We start from the raw sequence: 20,104 nt of genomic DNA on the forward strand, positions 1-20,104 counted from the left end.
CCCCCACCCTCCTACCTTCCCCCCTCACCTGGACTCACCTCTCACCTGCCAGCCTGTACTCCTCCCCGCTCCCCCCACCTTCTTATTCCGGCTTCTCCCCTCCTCCTTTCCAGTCCTGATGAAGGGTCTCGGCCCGAAACGTCGACTGTTTATTTCCCTCCACGGATGCTGCCCGACCCGCTGAGTTCCTCCAGCGTTTTGTGCGTGTCCTCAGCACAGGAACGGGCCCTTCGGCCCACAATGTCTGAGCTGAACGCAACATCGAGTTAAACTAAATCCCTTCTGCCCGCACGTGATCCACATCCGTCCACTCCCTGCATATTCATGTGTCCATCTAACAGCCTCTCGAATGGCATTGTCGTGTCTGCTTCCATCACTCCCTGCTCCAGGCATCCACCACCTCTCCTGTAAATTTTAATGCGTGTCCTTCACTACGATACTTCTACCCTTGCAGAAAGATTCTGCCTGTCTACCCTATCTCTGCCTCTCATAATTTCATAAACTTCTATCCGTCCCCTCAGCCTCCTCCACTCCAGAGAAAACAACCCAAGTTTGTCCAAGCTCTCCTTATAGCTCATGCTGTAATCCAGGCAGCATCCTGGTGAACCCCTTCTTCATTAGGGATGGGTAGTAAAATCTCCCCGCCTACTCCGCACCTGCCCATCACGATCTCTTACCTGCATCTACCTATCCCCACCCTGTGCCCACCCCGCCTCCCCTCTTTTGTCCACCTATCACTGCTCTGCTTTTCCCTCCTATTATATTGGGCTTCCCCTTTTCCTATCTTCAGTCCTGAAGAAGGGTCCTGACCTGAAATGTTGACCGCCTGCTTTTCTCCACGGATGCTGCCTGGCCTGCTGAGTTCCCCCGGGATATAAAGGGAGTTCATCAAAATCATCAAAAAGAGCTTCTGGAAAGGAGTTAAGATCACTTTGTCCTCTAATCTTTGTGGCAAGAACACAGGGGAGAGCTTCTGTATTAATGCCAACTAACTCAACAGTAATGACTTGCAGAGGTCAAGGAGGCGATTTATCAAGAATGGAATTAACACGAAGACAATGGTCATTAAAGAGAGCTTTGTTTTCCAGTTGTATGCATTTGTAGGGAATAGTTAATGGTCCATTAGAAATAAACCTACGAGAGGTTGTATTTTGTAACCCTGGAGGCTGTGGGGAGACTTAATTGTGGTGCACGGAATTAAGGGAGCCCTCAAACAGAGTAGGAGACGGGAACAGGCCCTTCAGCCCACAACGTCTCTGCTGAACACGATTCCGAATTAAACTATATCTCTTCTGCCTGCACATGATCCATGTTCCTCCATTCCCTGCATCTTCATGTGTCTGTCTAACACCTCTACCGTATCTGCCTCCATCACCACCCCTGACAGCTTGTTCCAGGCACCCACTGCTCTCTGTGTGAAAAATTCACCCCGCACATCTCCTTTAAACCTCCCCTCTCTCCCCTTAACTGCATGTCCTCTAGTATTTGACATTTCTACCCTGGGGGAAAGATTCTGACGGTCGACCTTATCTATGCATCTCATAGTCTAATGGAACAAGAGACTGTCAATGCTGGAATCTGGAGCAACACACAAACAGCTGGAGGAACTCAGCAGGTCGGGCAGCATCTGTGGAGGGAAGTGGACAGATGATGTTTCGGGTCGAGACCCTTCACCCGGACTGAGAGGACCTATTCCCCATGGCAGGGAAGTCAAAAGCCAGGGGGTGGAGAGTTAAAGTAATCAGTGGAAGGGTTGGCGGGGGAGGGTGGGGAATGGGGAAATGGTTCTTCCCCCAGAGGGTGCTGGGGTTCTGGGACTCTCAGCCCGAAGGCTGGTGGAGGTAAGGAACCACGTCCCATTTACCTGGGTAGGTCCACGGAGAGCTGTGATCTACAGGGCTACAGACGCAGTACTGGGGCGTGGCATGCTGGGTGGATCTTTCATTTTTGACCAGGACGGACCCAGTAGGCCAAAGGCCTCCATCATTGCGGTAAATCTACAATTCCACAAGTGTGAGGCAGAATCACGGACGCTTCCGCTGTAGGGAAGAGTCAACTGAGAAAGAGCAACAGAGCTTCCAGAACACACAAGGAAACAGAAATTGAGCCACGTCCAGAACTCTTTGCAGTTTCTTGTCCCGGGCAGAGCAGTTGCTGTACCAAGCCGTGGTGCATCCGGATAGGATGCTTTCTATGCTCCTATTTTTAATTTCAAAAATAAAATAATGGACTTTGTTCATAATAAAAGATATCTACAAAGGAAGAAGATAAGCTAAGATATCTTAATTAGTCAAATGTACATTAAAACACACAGTGAAATGCATCTTTTGCATAGAGTGTTCTGGGGGCATCCCACAAGTATCGCCACACTTCCAGCACCAACATAGCATGCCCACAATGTTCTAACCCACACGTCTTTGGAATGTGGGAGGAAACCGGAGCACCCGGAGGAAACCCGAGCACCCGGAGGAAACCCATGCAGACACGGGGAGAACGTACAAACTGGCAGCAGCTGGAATTGAACCTGGGATTGCTGGAGCTGTAGTGTTACGCTAACCGCTACACTGCCGTGCCTGCAAAAGACTTCTACATTCATGGTCGTTGCCATCAGTAGTGTAAACGTTTAAAACAAAAAAAACAGAGCACCATTGCCACTCATGTGGCCCCCGTTGGTGATGCCCCTTTCATAGTTCGAGGGGCTTCCCTACCCAACACCGCCCCTCCATGTGCAGAAGCAGAAGGATCCCAGACTGTGGCCCTTCCCCACAGAGCCTTAGCATTGACTGCACCGAGCTTCAGTGTGTCCCTCAGCACGGACTCCTGCAGCCTGGACTGTGCCGGTCGGCAGCATTCCCTACGGACACCTCGCTGAGCTGGGAGACCAACAAGTCTCGGGCAGACCAAAGTGCGTCCTTCTCTGAGTCTAATGACCTCCCAGCAGCACTTGACGTCTGTCTCAGTGTGTGCGTCCCCAGGAACAGCCCGGAGATCAGAGAGTCCTCTGTCGCGCAGCTGCTGGGGATGAACCGGGACACGGACCCTCGCATCCGTCTCCACACCCTCTGGGCAAATCCACAGTCTGCAAAGAGGTGGGTAACCGTCTCCTCCCCACTGCAGCCGTCCCGAGGGCAGTGTGCGTTGGGGATGGTCTTCGTCTGTGCAAGAAGGATCTGACTGTGTGGGCCCCTCTCACCGTCACCCAAGCGAGGTCTTGGTGCTTGTTGGTGAGATCCGTCAATGAGGCATTCTGCCAGATGGTTTGGACAGTTTGCTCAGGGAACCACCCCACCGTAGCCACAGTGTCCCTGTCCTGCAGTGTCTGCAGGACATTCTGCGCTGACCACTGCCTGATGGACTTGTGGTCAAACGTGTTTACTTGGAGGAAGTCTTCCACACAGGACAGGTAGTTCGGCAAAGTCCAGCTGACTGGGACGTTGGGTAGTAGAGCGGCCGGGCCCATCCTCCGCAATGCCAGGGACAGGGAGGACCTCAGCACGTGGTGACACTTGGTGCCCACGTATTTGGGGTCCACACACAAAAGTGGTCATCAGGATGTGGGCAACGCTGGGTACAATTTTGCCCCCATTCTTGTGCTCTATGGTGCACCTGTAAGAACTGGTGAGGGTCAAAGGGGACATTCCCGAATTTCATTAGCCTCCTGAGGAAGAAGAGGCGCTGGTGAGCTTTCTTGGCCGTGGCGATTAAGTAGTTGGACCAGGACAGGCTATTGGTGATGTCTACTCCTAGTTGACAGGAACGCAAACTCTCCACAAACCTTCTCCCCCGTCACATGCCCTGCGGGTTGGTGGGGGGGGGGGGGCGGTGGGGGGAAGCCAGCTGCCCCTGAGCTGCCCTGGTAAGTTCAAGTTCAAGTTTACTTTATTGTCATTCACCCATGTGCTGTAAAACACACTGAGGAACAAAATGTGGCTTCCCCCAGACTCACACAACAAAGGACATACATAGAACAGAGGACGTACGATAAACGCAGAGAGAAAAATTGTGCAAGTGCAAATAGTGCAAGAAATGGAATATACAGAATACAAAATTAGTGCGAGGTTAGTGCAAAACCGAGTTAGACGAAGAAAATACAGACCTTATTGTGTTGCACTAAGTGTATAAACATGTTCAGCAACTGCCGTTGTGCAAACCAGGGCTTTTGACGCGGCATTTGCCTGAGACTGCCTCCAGGGTATTCAGGAGCCTGACAGCCTGGGGGTTAAAACTGTTTTACAGTCTAGTAGTTCTGGCCCGGATGCTCCGGTACCGCTTGCCAGACGGCAGTGGAACAAATAGATCATGGGAGGGATGAGAAGGGTCGTCTATGATTCTGCAGACCTTGCGTGTGCACCGTGTGTTGTAGATGTCCAGGATGGAGGGAAGAGGTTCTCCAATGACCTTTCCCACTGTACTCGTGATGCTCTGCAGAGTCTTGTGGTCTGAGGTGTTACAGTTACCGTACCAGGCAGAGATGCAGCTGTTCAGGACACTCTCAATGGTACCCCTGTAGAATGCAGTAGTGATTGCCACTCGAACCCTCCCACCCAGTCTGGACCCCCTCACATAGCAGCTCAGGGGCTCTGTGGGGTCCCAGAGGCCTGCACACCCACCGGCGCGGGAGGGACAGGGTGAATCTGGCTGAATACAGGGGGCCGGTGGGAGCTGGAGGCGGCTCCCGAGTGCAGTGTGTGGGTCCAAGGACTGCCTCACCCCTCGGAGCAGGCTGATCCACTGGGGGGTGCATCACTTACCTCTACAGGAACAGGTCCCAGACTTTTCCCTTTCCTGTTTCATTCTCCCTCACCCCTTTTTTCTTTTCAGAATCAGGTTTATTATCACTGACATATGTGGTGAAATATTGTAGCAGCAGTATTGGTATTGGTTTATTATCGAGGTACAATGAAAAACTTGTCTTGCATACCATTCATACAGATCAATTCTTTACACAGTGCATTGAGGTAGTACAGGGTAAAAACAATAACAGAATACGGAGTAAAGTGTCACAGCTACAGGGAAGTGCATTGCAGGTAAACAATAAGGTGGGAAGTCAAACAAGGTAGATTGTGAGGTCAGAATCCATCTCATCATACAAGGGAACCGTTCAATAGTCTTGTCACAGTGGGATAGAAGCTGTCCTTGAGCCTGGTGGTACGTGCCCTCAGTCTCCTGTATCTTCTCCCTGATGGGAAAAGAGAGAATGTACAGTGTAAAACATAAAAATTACCATAAGTCACAAAAATAAATAAATAGTGCAAAAGAAGAATAACGAGGTAGTGTTCATGGGTTCATGGACCGTTCAGAAATCTGATGGCGGAGGGGAAGAAGCTGTTACTGAATCGTTGAGTGTGGGTCTTCTTCTCATGCCATCTTCTTGCAGCTCCCATCGGGCAGGAGGTACAGAAGCCTGAAGTCCCACACCACCAGGTTCAGGGGCAGCTACTTCTCTTCAACCATTTGGTTCTTGAACCAACCGGCACAACCTTAATCACTACCTCAGTATAGCAACACTGGGACCACTTTGTACTGCAATGGGCTTTGATTTTTTTTTGTTCTAATTGTGTTCTTTCTTGTATAGTTTTCTGTAATTTCTGTTGTTAATTTTATGTTTTTCTTGGGAATGTTGTGTCTCTGATGCTATGTCAAGTTCAAGTTGATTGTCATCTGCACAAGTCCATGTGTGCACAGGTGCAATGAAAAACTTACTTGCAGCAGCATCACAGGCACAGAGCATCAGATAAGCAGCATTCACAAGTAAAACATAAATTAAGTGTAAATTTTACACAATCGATCACTTTTTGTTTAAAATTTTACCCCTCAGGTCCCCTTTAAAACTCCTTCCTTTCACCGTAAATCTATGCCCCTTTCTATCAAGTCACCCCTCAAACTTCTTTGGACCAGTGAAAGCAAGCTCAGCCTATCCAATCTCCCACTATAACTGTCTTCCATTCTAGATTTTGTGGCACAGCTGTTAGAGCCACTGCCTCATAGCTCCAGAGACTTGGTTTCGATCCCGCCCTCCAGCGTTCTGTGTGTGTGTGGAGTTTGCACGTTCTCCCTGTGACCACATGGGTTTCCCCCCCTGGGTGCTCCAGTTCCCTCCCACATCCCAAAACAAAAGGCGTGCGGGGTTGGTGGGTTAATTGGCCGCTGTAAGTTGCCCCCCTAGTAAGTGGGTGAGGGGTAGAATCTGAGGGGGAGTTAGTGAGAACGTGGGGAGAATGGGTTGCAGGGAAAATTAGTGGGGTTGCCTTGACATCCATCTGCACTTCTCGCTGCCTCGGTAAAGCAGCCAACATAATCAAAGACCCCCCCCACCCCAGATTTTCTCTCCTCTCCTCCATTCCATTGGGCAGAAGATACAAAAGCCCGAAAGCACGTACCACCAGGCTCAAGGACAGCTTCTATCCGTGAGTCCTAATGCAGGGTTTCGACCTGAAATGTTGATAATTCCTTTCCTCCCACAGATGCTGCTCAACCCGCTGAGTTCTCCCAGCAGATTGTTGGTTGCTTCCGTTCAATCCCACTGTTATAGGACTTTTGAACAGACCTATTGTACAATAAAGATAAACTCTCGATCCCACAATGTATATCAACATGGCCTTTGTACCTTACTGTCTGCCTGCACTTTCCTCTATACACTTTACTCTGTGCTCTGTTATTGTTTTTACCTGTACTACCTCAATGCCTCATTCTCTCTTCTCTCCTCTTCCATCGGGTAGAAGATACAGGAGCCTGAGGGCACGTACCACCAGACTTAAGGACAGCTTCTACTCCACTGTGATAAGACCATTGAACGGTTCCCTTATACGATGAGATGGACTCTGACCTCACGATCTACCTTGTCGTGACTTTGCACCTTATTGCACTGCACTTTCTCTGTAGCTGTGACACTTTACTCTGTACTGCTATTGTTTTTACCTGTACTACATCAATGCACTCTGTACTAACCCAATGTAACTGCACTGTGTAATGAATTGATCTGCATGACTGGTATGCAAGCCAAGTTTTTTACTGTACCTCGGTACAAGTTACAATAATAAACCAATACCGATACTTTCTCTGTAACTGTAACACTATATTCTGCATTCCGTTATTGCTTTACCCTTGTGCTGTGATGAAATGATTGTATGGACGGCATGCAAAACAAAGTTTTTCACTGCAACTCTCGGTACGTGTGACAATAGTAAACCAAGTACCAATTACTGGGAGCCAGCATAGCTCTCAACGGGCAGAATGGCCTGTCTCTATGTTGCATGATGTTGTATGGGAAAAATATGGGGAGCGGAAAAACTGAGCCAAGATGCCATTGAGCCACTGAGTCAATCGTGGAATTGAATTTAGGAGCTGACAGGTAATGTGGCAGCTATGTAGGACCTTGGTCAGACCCCGCTTGGAGTACTGTGCTCAGTTCTGGTCGCCTCACTACAGGAAGGATGTGGAAGCCATAGAAAGGGTGCAGAGGAGATTTGCAAGGATGCTGCCAGGATTGGGGAGTATGCCTTATGAAAACAGGTTGAGTGAACTTGGCCTTTTCTCCTTGGAGCAATGGAGGATGTGGGGGGACCTGATAGAGGTGTATAAGATGATGAGAGGCATTGATGGTGTGGATAGTCAGAGGCTTTTTCCCAGGGCTGAAAGGGTTGCCACAAAAGGACACAGGTTTAAGGTGCTGGGGAGCAGGTACAGAGGAGATGTCAGGATAAGTTTTTTTACTCAGAGAGTAGTGAGTGTGTGGAATGGGCTGCCGGCAACAGTGGTGGAGGCGGATATGATAGGGTCGTTTAAGAGACTTTTGGCTAGGTACATGGAGCTTAGAAAAATAGAGGGCTATGGGTAAGACTAGTAATTTCTAAGGTAGGTCGTCGTGGCTATCCCTCGAGGTCAAGGATGATGGTCTTCGATCCATTGATCTATTTGTGGGCTCTCAAGTGGCTTATGAGTCCAATCTTGGCTCTGAAGGTTCTTCTGCATTCAGGACAGGTAGTTCCAGATGGCAGATCGGGCTTTGGTTCTTGCTGCCTCTTCTTCCATGTTCTTCTCTTTTCCTCTAATTCTGCACATCTGTTGGCTTCGAAAGTTGCTGTTCCTTCTCGGATGATGGTTTGCCAGAGCTTCTTGTCCTTGGCAGTGGTCTCCCAATTGTTGATGTCGATGTTACATTTCTTCACGTTGGCTTTTAAGACGTCTTTGAATCCGTCGTCCGCCTCTTTCAAGTTTGCCTACTTTAAGCTGGGGGTAGAAGATTTGTTTTGGCAGACGTTCGTCTTTCATCCGAACAACATGACCGCTCCATCTTAGTTGGTTCTTGATAATGTAGGCTTCAATGCTTGTTGTTTTTGCTTCATTTAGCACGCTGACGTTGGTTCTTCTATCTTCCCAGCTGTCACAAACCAGCAACAAAAGAAACACACTGAGCATGATTCAGTGTTAAAAACTATTTTATTAATCACTACTTATGATAATACGTAAAATAAAAGTAAAAATGTTAGTATGTTAGAATTCAAAAATGTTAAACCTTGAACGTTAACCCCAAAACTAAACTCGTCGTGTGTGTGTGTGACAAAGTCCAAAACTCCCAGTTCCGGAATGGTTCTTAAAGTTCAGTTCCGCAAGCCATAAGGTGAAACATGAGCAAGGGCTTCTTCAACAACCACCGTTGTCTGAAGATAAGATGTAGATGTAGAAAAACATAGAGAGAGTACATACGAAATCCAAATGTTCCACGATGGAACCCAAACGACACTTCAGTGTTTACTCGGTAGTGACTTCCTCACCCCGAAAAGCATCCGAACCGTGGTCGTCCACACACAAATACCTGTTTCCTTCTACAGGTCAGCAACAAAGTGAACTCCACCGGATTACTTCCAACTTCCATACATGGATTTCAGTGGCAAACACAGTTATTGTTTCTCATCCATCGATAGAGAAAACAAGCAGGCTGGTGTCTCTCTCCCTTCTCTCTCTCTCTCCTTTTTCTTCTTCTTCTGACTTCTTCAACAACGTCATTACGTCCTTTATCTTCTATTGACGTAAGCACGCCCCACACACATACACACACACTCTCTATCTTAAAGGGACTTTTACTGAGTCCGTAACACAGCTGATATTTAAACCACGTAGACGCCACGGCCAAGAAAGCTCACCAGCGCCTCTACTTCCTCCGGAGGCTAAAGAAATTTGGTTTGTCCCCTTTGACTCTCACCAACTTTTACTGATGCACCATAGAAAGCATCCTGTCTGGATGCATCACAGCTTGGCACGGCAACTGCTCTGCCCAGGACCGCAAGAAGCTGCAGAGTGTTGTGGACACAGCCCAGCGCATCATGGACACCAGCCTCCCCTCCACGGACTCTGTCTTTACCTCTCGTTGTGTTGGTGAAGCAGCCAGCATAATCAAAGACCCCACCCGCCCGGGACATTCTCTCTTCTCTCCTCTTCCATCGGGTAGAAGATACAGGAGCCTGAGGGCACGTACCACCAGACTAAGGACAGCTTCTACCCCACTTTGATAAGACTATTTAGCGGTTCCCTTATAAAATGAGATGGACCCTGACCTCACAATCTACCTTGTTGTGACCTTGCACCTTATTGCACTGCACTTTCTCTGTAGCTGTGACACTTTACTCTGTACTGTTATTGTTTTTACCTGTACTACCTCAATGCACTCTGTACTAACTCAATGTAACTGCACTGTGTAATGAACCGACCTGTACGATCGGTTTGCAAGACAAGTTTTTCACTGTACCTCGGTACAAGTGACGATATAAACCAATACCAATACTTTCTCTGTAACTACCATAGAACCATACAGCACAAAACAGGCCCTTCGGCCCACCATGTTGTGCCGTCCATCAAACCACCCCCACACTATCTAACTGTAACACCATATTCTGCATCCCGTTATTGCTTTACCCTTGCGCTGTGATGAAATGATTGTATGGACGGCATGCAAAACGAAGTTTTTCACTGCAACCCTCGGTGCGTGTGACGATAGTAAACCCAAGTGCCAATTACCGAGAGCCAGCATAGCTCTCAACGGGCAGAATGGCCTGTCTCTATGTTGCATGGGAAAAAGTATGTGTCTGTTCGGATGCCACGATCATGAAAGACTCTTGGGCACAGCTTTGTGGGCTGAAGGGCCTGTGTTGTGCTGTAGGTTTTCTATGTTTCTACGGCCAGTTTGACAGCGACATTGCACTCGCCTGGGTTTTGCAGGCACTTTTGCTCCAGTTGCCAAGGGCAACCGAGCGGACCGGATAGGGAGAGGGCTCCCAGCCGAGTTGATTGACAAGTGGGTCCGGGGGTGGTGGGAGCAGGGCGGGTCCCGGCCGTCCAGGCCAATGAGGTGCTTTCCCCCGCCCACCGTTGCTCGGGTAACGCCACCGTTGATTGACAAGAAGCACCATCCGGTGAGGGAGACGGCGGTTGAGGGCGGGCGGCGCCGTTGCCGCGGCAACCGGGACGGATTGAGCGGCCGCCGTCGCTGGCGAAACATTTCACCCCCGCCCAGCTGCCGCTGGCTGATGACCCGTGGTGACTGACAGCGCGGCGCTCCAATCAGCCGTCCTGGATCCGCCCATCGCTCGCTGACCCGGAGTTGACTGGCTGCTCGGCTCCCTAACCTAATGGTCTGCGGCGTCCTGCAACCGCCCGTTGCTCGGTGACCCGGGTTGATTGGCTGCGCCGCTCTCCAATCCGGCGGCCGATCTTGTGCTGGATCCTCCTTTCCCTCACCGACCCGGCCTGATTGGCATCTAGATTATCCAATAAAATGGCTGATGCCCCCCGGTTGCCCGGTGACCCGAAGTGATTGGCAGGTGCGGCGTGTGAGGGGAGGGGCGGGCGCCGTGCCGATGGAGTCGCAGTGCGAGTACCTGATGACCCGGGTTGATTGGCTGCGCCGCTCTCCAATCCGGCGGCCCGCCCTTCCCCCCCCCGTTGACCCGGCCTGATTGGCATCCCGATTCTCCAATAAGATGGCTGATACCCCCGGTTGCCCGGTGACCCGAAGTGATTGGCAGGTGCGGCGTGTGAGGGGAGGGGCGGGCGCCGTGCCGATGGAGTCGCAGTGCGAGTACCTGATGACCCGGGTTGATTGGCTGCGCCGCTCTCCAATCCGGCGGCCGACCTTGTGCTGGATCCGCCTTCCTCCCCCGTTGACCCGGCCTGATTGGCATCCCGATTCTCCAATAAGATGGCTGATACCCCCGGTTGCCCGGTGACCCGAAGTGATTGGCAGGTGCGGCGTGTGAGAGAGGGGCGGGCGCCGTGCCGATGGAGTCGCAGTGCGAGTACCTGATGTACTTCCCCTGCGGCCCGGTGGCCGACTACAGCCGCTACCGGAGCCTCCCCCGCCGCAGCCACCTCTACCTGGGCGAGACCGTCCGCTTCGTGCTGGTGGTGCGCTGCCGAGCGCCGGAGGACGAGGCGGCCGGCCTGGGTTGGCGACGGCTGGCCACCTCCCTGTCGGCGCTGGCCGGCGTCTGCCCGGGCCTGAGGCGAGGCGACAACCCAGGCCCGGCCTCTGGCCTGGGCCCCGCCCGGGAACCGGGGCCCGGACAGGTCGAAGAGGACGAGCCGGAGGAGCGGGGCTTCAGGGAGTGCCGGGCTCTCCTCACGCACAGCGCCGGCCGCTGCCAGGATGCCGGCTGCAAGAGCCAGGTGAGTGCCGGGGCTCCGGCCGCCCCTTGAGGCTCGGATCCAGATCATTGGCCACATTGCACCGAGGTGCAATGAGGTTCCTTGCTTGCATGAAGCTCTCAAGTCAAGTCCGGTTCATTGTCATCTGCACAGGTCCATGTGTGCATCAGGTGCAATGAGAAACCTCCTTGCAGCAGCATCACAGACGCATAGCATCAGATACACTGCTTTTGCAAGAAAAACATCAATTAACTGTAAATTATGCAAGAAAGAACCCAACTAGAACCAAAAAAAACCAACAAAGATTGTAGGGCAAAGTGGTTATGGTGTTGCAAAAGTGGTCATGGTGTTGCAAAAGTGGTCATAGTGTTGCTATTACTGAGATACTGATTAGGGTTATAGTCATAGAGCAGGAAAAAAGGCCCTTTGGCCCAACTCGTCCATGCCGACAAAGAGTCCCATATCTCTCTAAACCTTTCCTATCCATGTACCTGCCCAAATGTCTATTAGATAGTGTTACTGTACCTGTCTCAACCACTTCCTCTGGCAGCCATTTCCATGTACGCAGCAGCCTCTGTATGAAGAAGTTGCCCCTCGGGTCGCTTTAGAATCTTTCCCCATTCACCTTAAACCTGTGCTCTTTAGTTCTTGGTTCCCTCACCCTGGGGGGGAAAAAAGACCAAGGGCATTCACACTATCAATGCCCCTCATAATTCAATAAGTCTCTATAAGATCACTCCTCAGTCTCCTGGGCTTCAAGGAATAAAGTCCTAGCCAGCCCAACCTCTCCCTATAAGTCAGGCCCTCGTGTCCTGGCAATATTCTTGTAGATCTTTGCACTCTTTCCAGGTTATTGACATCGTTCTTATAACGGGTAAACAAAACAGTACCACCAGGCTCAAGGACGGCTTCTATCAGATTCTTGAATGGAACTCTTGTATTGCCAAAGATGAACTAATGATCTTCCAATCTACCTCGTTATGGCCTTGCACCTTATTGTCCACCTGCACTGCACTTTCTCTGTAACTGTAACACTATATTTTGCATTCTTCGTGGTTTCCAAAGAAGATCTCCAATCGTCATGGTTTCCATGCCATTGGAATCAGTTGGTTGATTTGTGAAGTATCGTGTGCTTTTTGTAGTGCAACATCAAGTACACGTTAAGCAAATACACAGGCGTCTTCACTCTGTGAGTACAACAACCAAAGCCCGATCTGCCATCTGGAACTACCTGTCCTGAATGCGGAAGAACTTTCAGAGCCAAGATTGGACTCCTAAGCCACTTGAGAGCCCATAAATAGATCAACGGAATGAAGACCATCATCCTCGACCTCGAGGGATAGTCACAATGATGATTCTGCATTCTGTTCTTAGTTTTTTTCCTTTTGTGCTACGCCAGTGTACTTGTACATGGAGACATGAGAAACTGCAGATGCTGGAATCTGGAGCAACACACAAAATGCTGGAGGAACCCAGCAGGTCAGGCAGCATCTGTGGAAGGAAATGGACAGTCGATGTTTCAGGTTGACACCCTTCATCTGGACTTGCCTGATGAAGGGTCTTGACCTGAAATGCTGACAGTCTATTTCCCTCCACAGGTCCTGCCTGGCCCACTGAGTTCCTCCAGCATTTTGTGTGTTGCTCTGTACTTGTGTATGGAATGATTGGTCTGGATGGCATGCAAACAAAAATTTTTCATTGTATCTCAGTACCTGTGACAATAATAAACCAGTTACCAATTTAAAAAAAATGTATACATGAAATGACTTGGAGTCAAAGTGATACAGCACAGAAACAGGCCCTTTGGCCCACTGAGTCTATGCCAGCCATCAACTACCCATTTACGTGTGGCCAACATCAATCACTTGTTTTATTCTTCCCCCATTCCCACTCTCCATCCACACACTAGGGGCAATTTACAGCGGCCAATTAACCCACCAACCCACACGTGGTTGGGAAACCGGAGCACCTGAGGGATTCCCACGTGGTCACAGGGAGAACGTGCAAACTTCACACACGCACACAAACAGCGCCGGCGGTCAGGATTGAACCCAGGTCTCTGGCGCTGTGGCTCCATTAGCTGTGCCACTGTTCCGCCCCGGCTTTGAACATTCTGAGAAGCTCTCAGTTTACTAACCCCGTACCCTGCCTTGGTTCTGATTAATCCTTCAGTTGTGTGCTGAGGTCTAACCTGTGATTTGTGGCTCTTTGATGTGGTTTCTTTGCTTTGCCTTTCGATTCGAGAAGGGGGATGAGAATTCTTTCTCATTTGTGTAAGTAGTTGCAAGCTAGTGTAATTGGTTTAATATTGTCATGTGTACAGAGACACAGTAAAAAGCTTTTGTTCTGCGTGCCATCCAGACGGATCATTCCCTACATAAGTACATCAAGGCAGTACAAAAGGAAAAACAATAACAGAATGCAGAATATAGTGTTAGTTACAGAGAGTGCAGTGCAGGTAGATAATAAGGTGCAACGGCCATGACGAATTAGACTGAGGGATCAAGAGCTCTTCATTGTACAAGAGGTCCATTCAAGAGTCTAATAACAGTGGGATAGAAGCTGTCCTTGAGCCTGTGGGACGTGCTCTTAAGCTTTTGTATCTTCTGCCTGACAGAAGCGGGGAGAAGAGAGAATGATTGGGGTGGAAGAGGTCCTTGAGTATGTTGGCTGCTCTCCTGAGGCAGTGGGAAGTGTAGACGGGGTCAACGGAGGGGGAGGCTGGTTTTCGTAATAAGCTGGGTCACAGAAGTAGATTCAATCATAATTTTCAAAAGAAAATCCAGGTAAATGATTGAAAGGGGAAGAAACTTGCATGGTTGTGATTGAACAGGAGATTGAGAACTTTGGGATCACCCTTTCTGAGAAGCCAGCAGGTACGTGGGCAGAAAGGCCTCCTCTTGTGCTGTTTCGTTCTGTGGCCCGGAAGGCAATGGAAATGGAAGTCCTTCATGTCTCAATGCCACTTCCAATGCACGTAGCTCGAAGGGCAACCTCTCACTGGAAAAATGGAATGCATTGCTTGAATGCTCGAGCTTGTTTGTCATGTCCATTCATTTAGGTTGGCTGACAGACTGGATGTCAAGAAGTAGGGTGGTATATTAACACAGGCCATTACAGTGTGAAAGTCGAACTGCGCTGTAATAAAGCAAACACAAACAGAACCAAGGAGCGTACAACAAGCGCTATATTTTTCTTTCGCTAGCGGGAGTGAGGGATACAGAGAAAGAGTAAACAGTGTAACCGGAGCTCTGTATCGATCCCCACTCAAAGATTCAAATGCCAGGGTCCCTCTTTTGTACTTAAAGCAAAGAAGCCTACGTGCTAAGTTTCACATACCAAGCTATCCTAACAATTTTTTTTGCTTAATTACAATAATTTACTCTTTGCTTCATTATCTGTTATTTTTCTTTAAGCACTTTGTAACTCAGCAGCAGTTCATCGTGCCACAATCTGAAGTCACAGACAGCTCCAGGCTCCAAGAATAACCACTTATCGCAAACAGCTCGCAAAGACAGGGATACTCCTTAACTAACTACTTCTTTGATTTACACAAGGCACCTGGATACGCAATGCATCTCCACTGTAGTCACCCCATGGTTAGGCCACAGCAGCTGAACAACATTAATCCTTACATTCTCACTTTTACAACAGCACAAGAGATGGCCGGCGGCCCGTTGAGTCCATGCCAGCTTTCTTCAGGGCAGTCCAGTCCAGGAAATCTGAGGGCTAAGTTTGTCCCCCACACTGAGTGTGGTGAATATCTGGAACAAGCTGCCAGCAGAGGTAGTGGAGGTGGATGTAGTTACAAAAGGCGTTCATTCGGGAAAGCATCGAGGGGTATGGGCCTAATGCAGGCAAATGAGATAAGTGTAGATGGTCGGCATGGAGAAGGTGAGCCCAAAGCGCCCATATCTCTGCTGTACAATTCCATGATCCAATTACTTTTTTCATTGGAGCATAAGAGAATGAGGGGTGATCTATAGAGGTGTATAAAACCATGAGGGGCATAGACTTTTTCCCCAGGGTTGGGGAATCAAGAACTACAGGGCAGAGGTTTAAGGGGAGAGATTTAATAGGAACCTGAGGGACAAGCTTTTCACCCAGAGGATAGTCAGGTATATGGAATGAGCTGTCAAAGGAAGTAGTTGAGGCAGGTATGTTAGCAACATTTGAAAGGTACATGAACAGGAAAGGTTTAGAGGGATATGGGCCAAACACTGGCAAATGGGACTAGCTTAGATGGGGATCTTGGTCGCCATGTACCGGTTGAGATGCTTCCATGGTGTATGACTCTGATTCTAGTCCTATTCTTCTTCCCTCCCCATTCCCCTGCAGCCCTGCAAGTTTACTTCCATCGTGCCTATCCGATTAGTTCCCGTTTGAAATCTTCATTGCTGCTTCCCACCACTCTTAAGCAGTGGGTTGAAATCCTCAGCACATCCCTCTGACTCTCTTGGTAATTGCTTTATTATTGTCACATGTACTGAGCTACAGTGAAAAGATCCATACAGATCATTTCAAAACATAGTACATCGAGGTAGTTGAAGGGACATTGTGAGGTCAAGAATTTGTCTTTATCGTTCAAGAGTCTTATAATGGGATAGAAGCTGTCCTTGAGCCTGGTGGTATCTCTTTTCTAGCTTTGTTATCTTCTGCCCGATGGAAGGGAGGAGAAGAGAGAATGCCTGGGATGGGAGGGATCTTTGATTATGTTGGCCCCTAACCTTAAATCTGTGTCCTGTCGTCCTTATATGATCAACTCATGGGGACAGTTTTGTTTTCCTTCCTCATTTAAAACTTTTACAGTCATGTACACCTCTATCAAATCTGCTCACAAAATCACCCCAGCTTCTCTGGCCTAAGCTCGTAGCTGCAACCGCTCACCCCTGGAACCAGTCTGACAAATTTGTCCAGCAATAGATGAAAATCAAAAGACAAACTGGAGATGCTGGAAATCTGAAATAAAAACAGAAAATGCTGAAAAAGCTCAGCAGTTCAGGCAGCATCTGTGGGAAGAGGAAATGGTCAACATTTCAGGTCTGTGATCCTTCATCAGAACTGGGGATGTGATTGACACAAGTTAGATGATCTCAGGAGTGAAAGGCTTAACATATGAGGAGCATTTGATGTCTCTGAACCTATACTCAATGGAGTTCAGAAGGATGAGGGAGAAACTCGTTGAAACCTACCAGATACTGAAAGAGCTGGACGTGGAAAGGATGTTTCCATCAGTGGGAGAGTCCAGGATCCAAGGGCACAGCCTCAGAATAAAGGAACGTCCCTTTAGAACTGAGATGAGGAGGAATTTCTTCAGCCAGATGATGGTGAATCTGTGGAATTTGTTGCCACAGAGGGCTGTGGAGGCCAAGTGTATTGAAGGCAGAGATTAATAGGTTTTTGATTGGTAAGGGGAGTTAAGGGTGCAGGGAGAATGGGAGTTGGAAAAAATATGGCCACGATTAAATGGCAGAGCAGACTCGATGGGCTGAATGGCCTAATTCTGCTGCTATATCTTATGGTCTAGACTTCAGTAGGAGAGAAGGTGAGTGAGAAAGTGTGGAACAAAGGAGTGCGTGTGATAAGGCAAGTTGAAGTGGCTCATCTCATCTATTTGCTGCACCTCTGCTCTCACCTCTTTGCCTCCTAGACAGAGTAAGAATAGTTTCCCTGGTCCTAGCCTTCCATCCTGCCAACCTCCACATTCAATAAAATAACAGTCTTCATGAAGCCATTTCAAGTCATCCTATCATAGACAATCCTGTTGTCCTACACATCCCTCCCCCACCTTCCCTCTGATTGAAAACCAACTTGTATCTTTCTCTCTCTTTCCTAGTTCTGACGAAGGGTTGCAGGCCCAAACCGTTGACTGCCTCTCTTTCCACAATTTCCCCAACACCCTCCTCAACAGTCTCTTTCACATCCATAACCCTGAAGAACAGGTTGAAATGTCTAATACTGGAGGGCATGCATTTAAGGTGAGAGGGGGAAAGTTCAAAGGAGATGTGGTAGTGGATGTACCACCTGTCCGATTAGTCCTGCTACCTTGCTCACTCCCGAAAGCCTCGTATTTCCCACATTGGCGGAGGGGGAAGAAGCTGTTCCTAAATCGTTGAGTGAGTCTTCAGGCTCCTCCTGTACCTCCTTCCCGATGGTAGTAATAAGATGAGGACATGTCCCGGATGGTAAGCGTCCTTGGTGATGTTCAATGCAACTTTGCCACATGCTGTTATGCTAAGTTGTGGACTTGAGCAAGCCACAATCAGAATCAGATTTATTATCACTGATCTGTATGATAAATGTGTTGTTTTGTGGCAGCAGTACAGTGCAAAGACATAAAACTACTATAAATTACAAAAATAAATAACTAGCGCAAAAAACAAAGGAATATTGAGGTAGTGTTCATGGACCATTCAGAAATCTGATGGCGGAGGGGAAGAAGCTGTTCCTGAATCGTTGAGTGTGGCTCTTCAGGCTCCTGTACCTCCTCCCCAGTAATAGTAATGAGAAGAGAGCATGTCCTGGATGGTGGGGGTTCTTAGTGATCGATGCTGCCTTCTTGAGGCACCGCCTCTTGAAGATGTCCTCAATGGTGGGGAGGGTTTCCTTAATGTCATCCACACCCTCAGCATTTCTTTTCTTCTTCCAGACCACAGTGGAGGAACCGATCATTTCCAATGATGAAGTTATTTTCCCGCTCTCCGTTGCTCTGGACAAGCTACCGGTTGGAACTATCAAAGCAAAGGTGAGCAACAGACTATCGAGTGACCACAAGACTTGGACCACTCATTTACTGCCACTTGTACCTTGCTCTGTGGTAATTCATCATGTTTGATCCCTGAATGGCAGAGTCATAGAGTAATACAGCACGTATACAGGCCCTTTGGCCCAACTAGTCCATGCCAACCACGGTGCCCACCCAGCTAGTCCCAATTACCTGTGTTCGGCCCATATTCCTCCAAGTCCTACCCCTCCATGTACCTATCCAAATGCTGCTTAAATGATCCCATTGTACCTGCCTCACCCACTTCCTCTGGCAGCTCGTTCCATATACTCACCACCCTCTGTGGGGGGAAAAATGTTGTCCCGCAGGGCCCTTTTAAATCTTTCCTATCTCGCCCTAAATCTATGCCTCCAGTTTTGGACTCCACTACTCTGGGGAAAAGACTGTTACCATCCACCTATGCCTCTCGTAACTTTAAACACTTCTATAAGGTCACCCCCTCTTATTCTCCTACATTGCAAGGAATTAAAAACCTAACCTGGCCAACCTCTCCATAACTCAAACCTACTAGTCCTGGCAACATCCTCGTAAATCCTGCCTGCACTCTTTCCAGTCTAACCACGTCTTTCCTATAACAGGGTGACCAACACTGTACACAGTGCTCCAAGTGCGGCCTCACCGACGACTTGTACAACTGCAACATAATGTCCCAACTCGTATGCTCAATGCCCTGACTGATGAAGGCTGGCGTGCCAAACACCTTTTTCACCATTTATCCCCCCAAAAGGGGAAACACCAGCCAGAATCTCTGGGTGGCCAGCCATTTCGATTCCATTTCCCATTCCCGCATCAACATGTCTCTCTCGCACTGCCGAGTTGAGGCGAGGTGCAAATTAGGGGAACAGCACCTCCTGTTCCGCCTTAGTGGTCTCCAACCTGATGGCATGAACATCGATTTCTCCAGCTTCCAGTAACCACTCCCCTCTGTCCCTTCCCTCTTTTTTCCCGATCCCACCGGCCCTCATTTCTTTCCCATCCCCCACCCTCTCTATCTGCCCATTACCCACACGCTCCTCCGATCGGTTCCCCTCCCAACCGCCCTTCCTTTATTCCATGCTCCACTGTCCTCTTCTAGAAGTTTATAAAACTCTGAGAGGCATAGATAAGGTAGACAGTCAGAATCTTCTTCCCAGGGCAAAAATATCGAATACTTGAGGGCATAGCTTTAAGGTGAGAGGGGGAAATGTTTAAAGGAAATGTGTGGGGCAGGTTTTCTTTTACATGGGGTGGTCGGTGCCTGGAATGAGCCACCAGGGATGGTAGTAGAAGCAGATATGATAATAGTCTTCAAGAGGCTTTAGATAGGCACATGAATATGCAGGGATTGGAGGGGTATGGATCATGTACAAGCAGAAGGGATATTGTTTAATTTGGCATCATGCTCTACACAGACATTGTGCGCCGAAGGGCCTGTTCCTGTGCTGTTCTGTTCTATGTTCTAACCCTTATGTGATCCAGGGAGTACCTGTCCTTAAAAAAAAACAGTTCTGTTCAGAGGATAATGTTCGGGGCAATTTCTGTGGTCTGGTACCAGTCAGGACCTGAGGGTCTCAGACTAGAGAATTTCAACCTATGTAATGATCACGAACCCTTTTCTTAAGAAAAGGGAAACGTTAACTGCCTCTCTTTGCACAAATGCTGGGCGATTTAAGAGAGTCTTTTTTACGATTACGGAAGGGT

At 48.9% G+C, this 20,104-nt stretch overlaps 1 protein-coding gene across 1 annotated transcript in view; it reads left to right on the forward strand.

Annotated features, from left to right (window-relative positions):
- Positions 1–11,274: 11,274 nt before the first annotated feature.
- The window catches only part of trappc14 (trafficking protein particle complex subunit 14), a 45,075-nt gene continuing 36,245 nt past the window's right edge, over positions 11,275–20,104 (forward strand). Inside the window, exons 1-2 of the mRNA XM_052044547.1 lie at positions 11,275–11,661; positions 18,290–18,385. Coding sequence (XP_051900507.1) covers positions 11,275–11,661; positions 18,290–18,385 — 483 coding nt within the window. The remainder of the gene's footprint in view (positions 11,662–18,289; positions 18,386–20,104) is intronic.

Source organism: Pristis pectinata, chromosome 37, assembly GCF_009764475.1.
Source record: "Pristis pectinata isolate sPriPec2 chromosome 37, sPriPec2.1.pri, whole genome shotgun sequence".
Lineage (NCBI taxonomy): Eukaryota > Metazoa > Chordata > Chondrichthyes > Rhinopristiformes > Pristidae > Pristis > Pristis pectinata.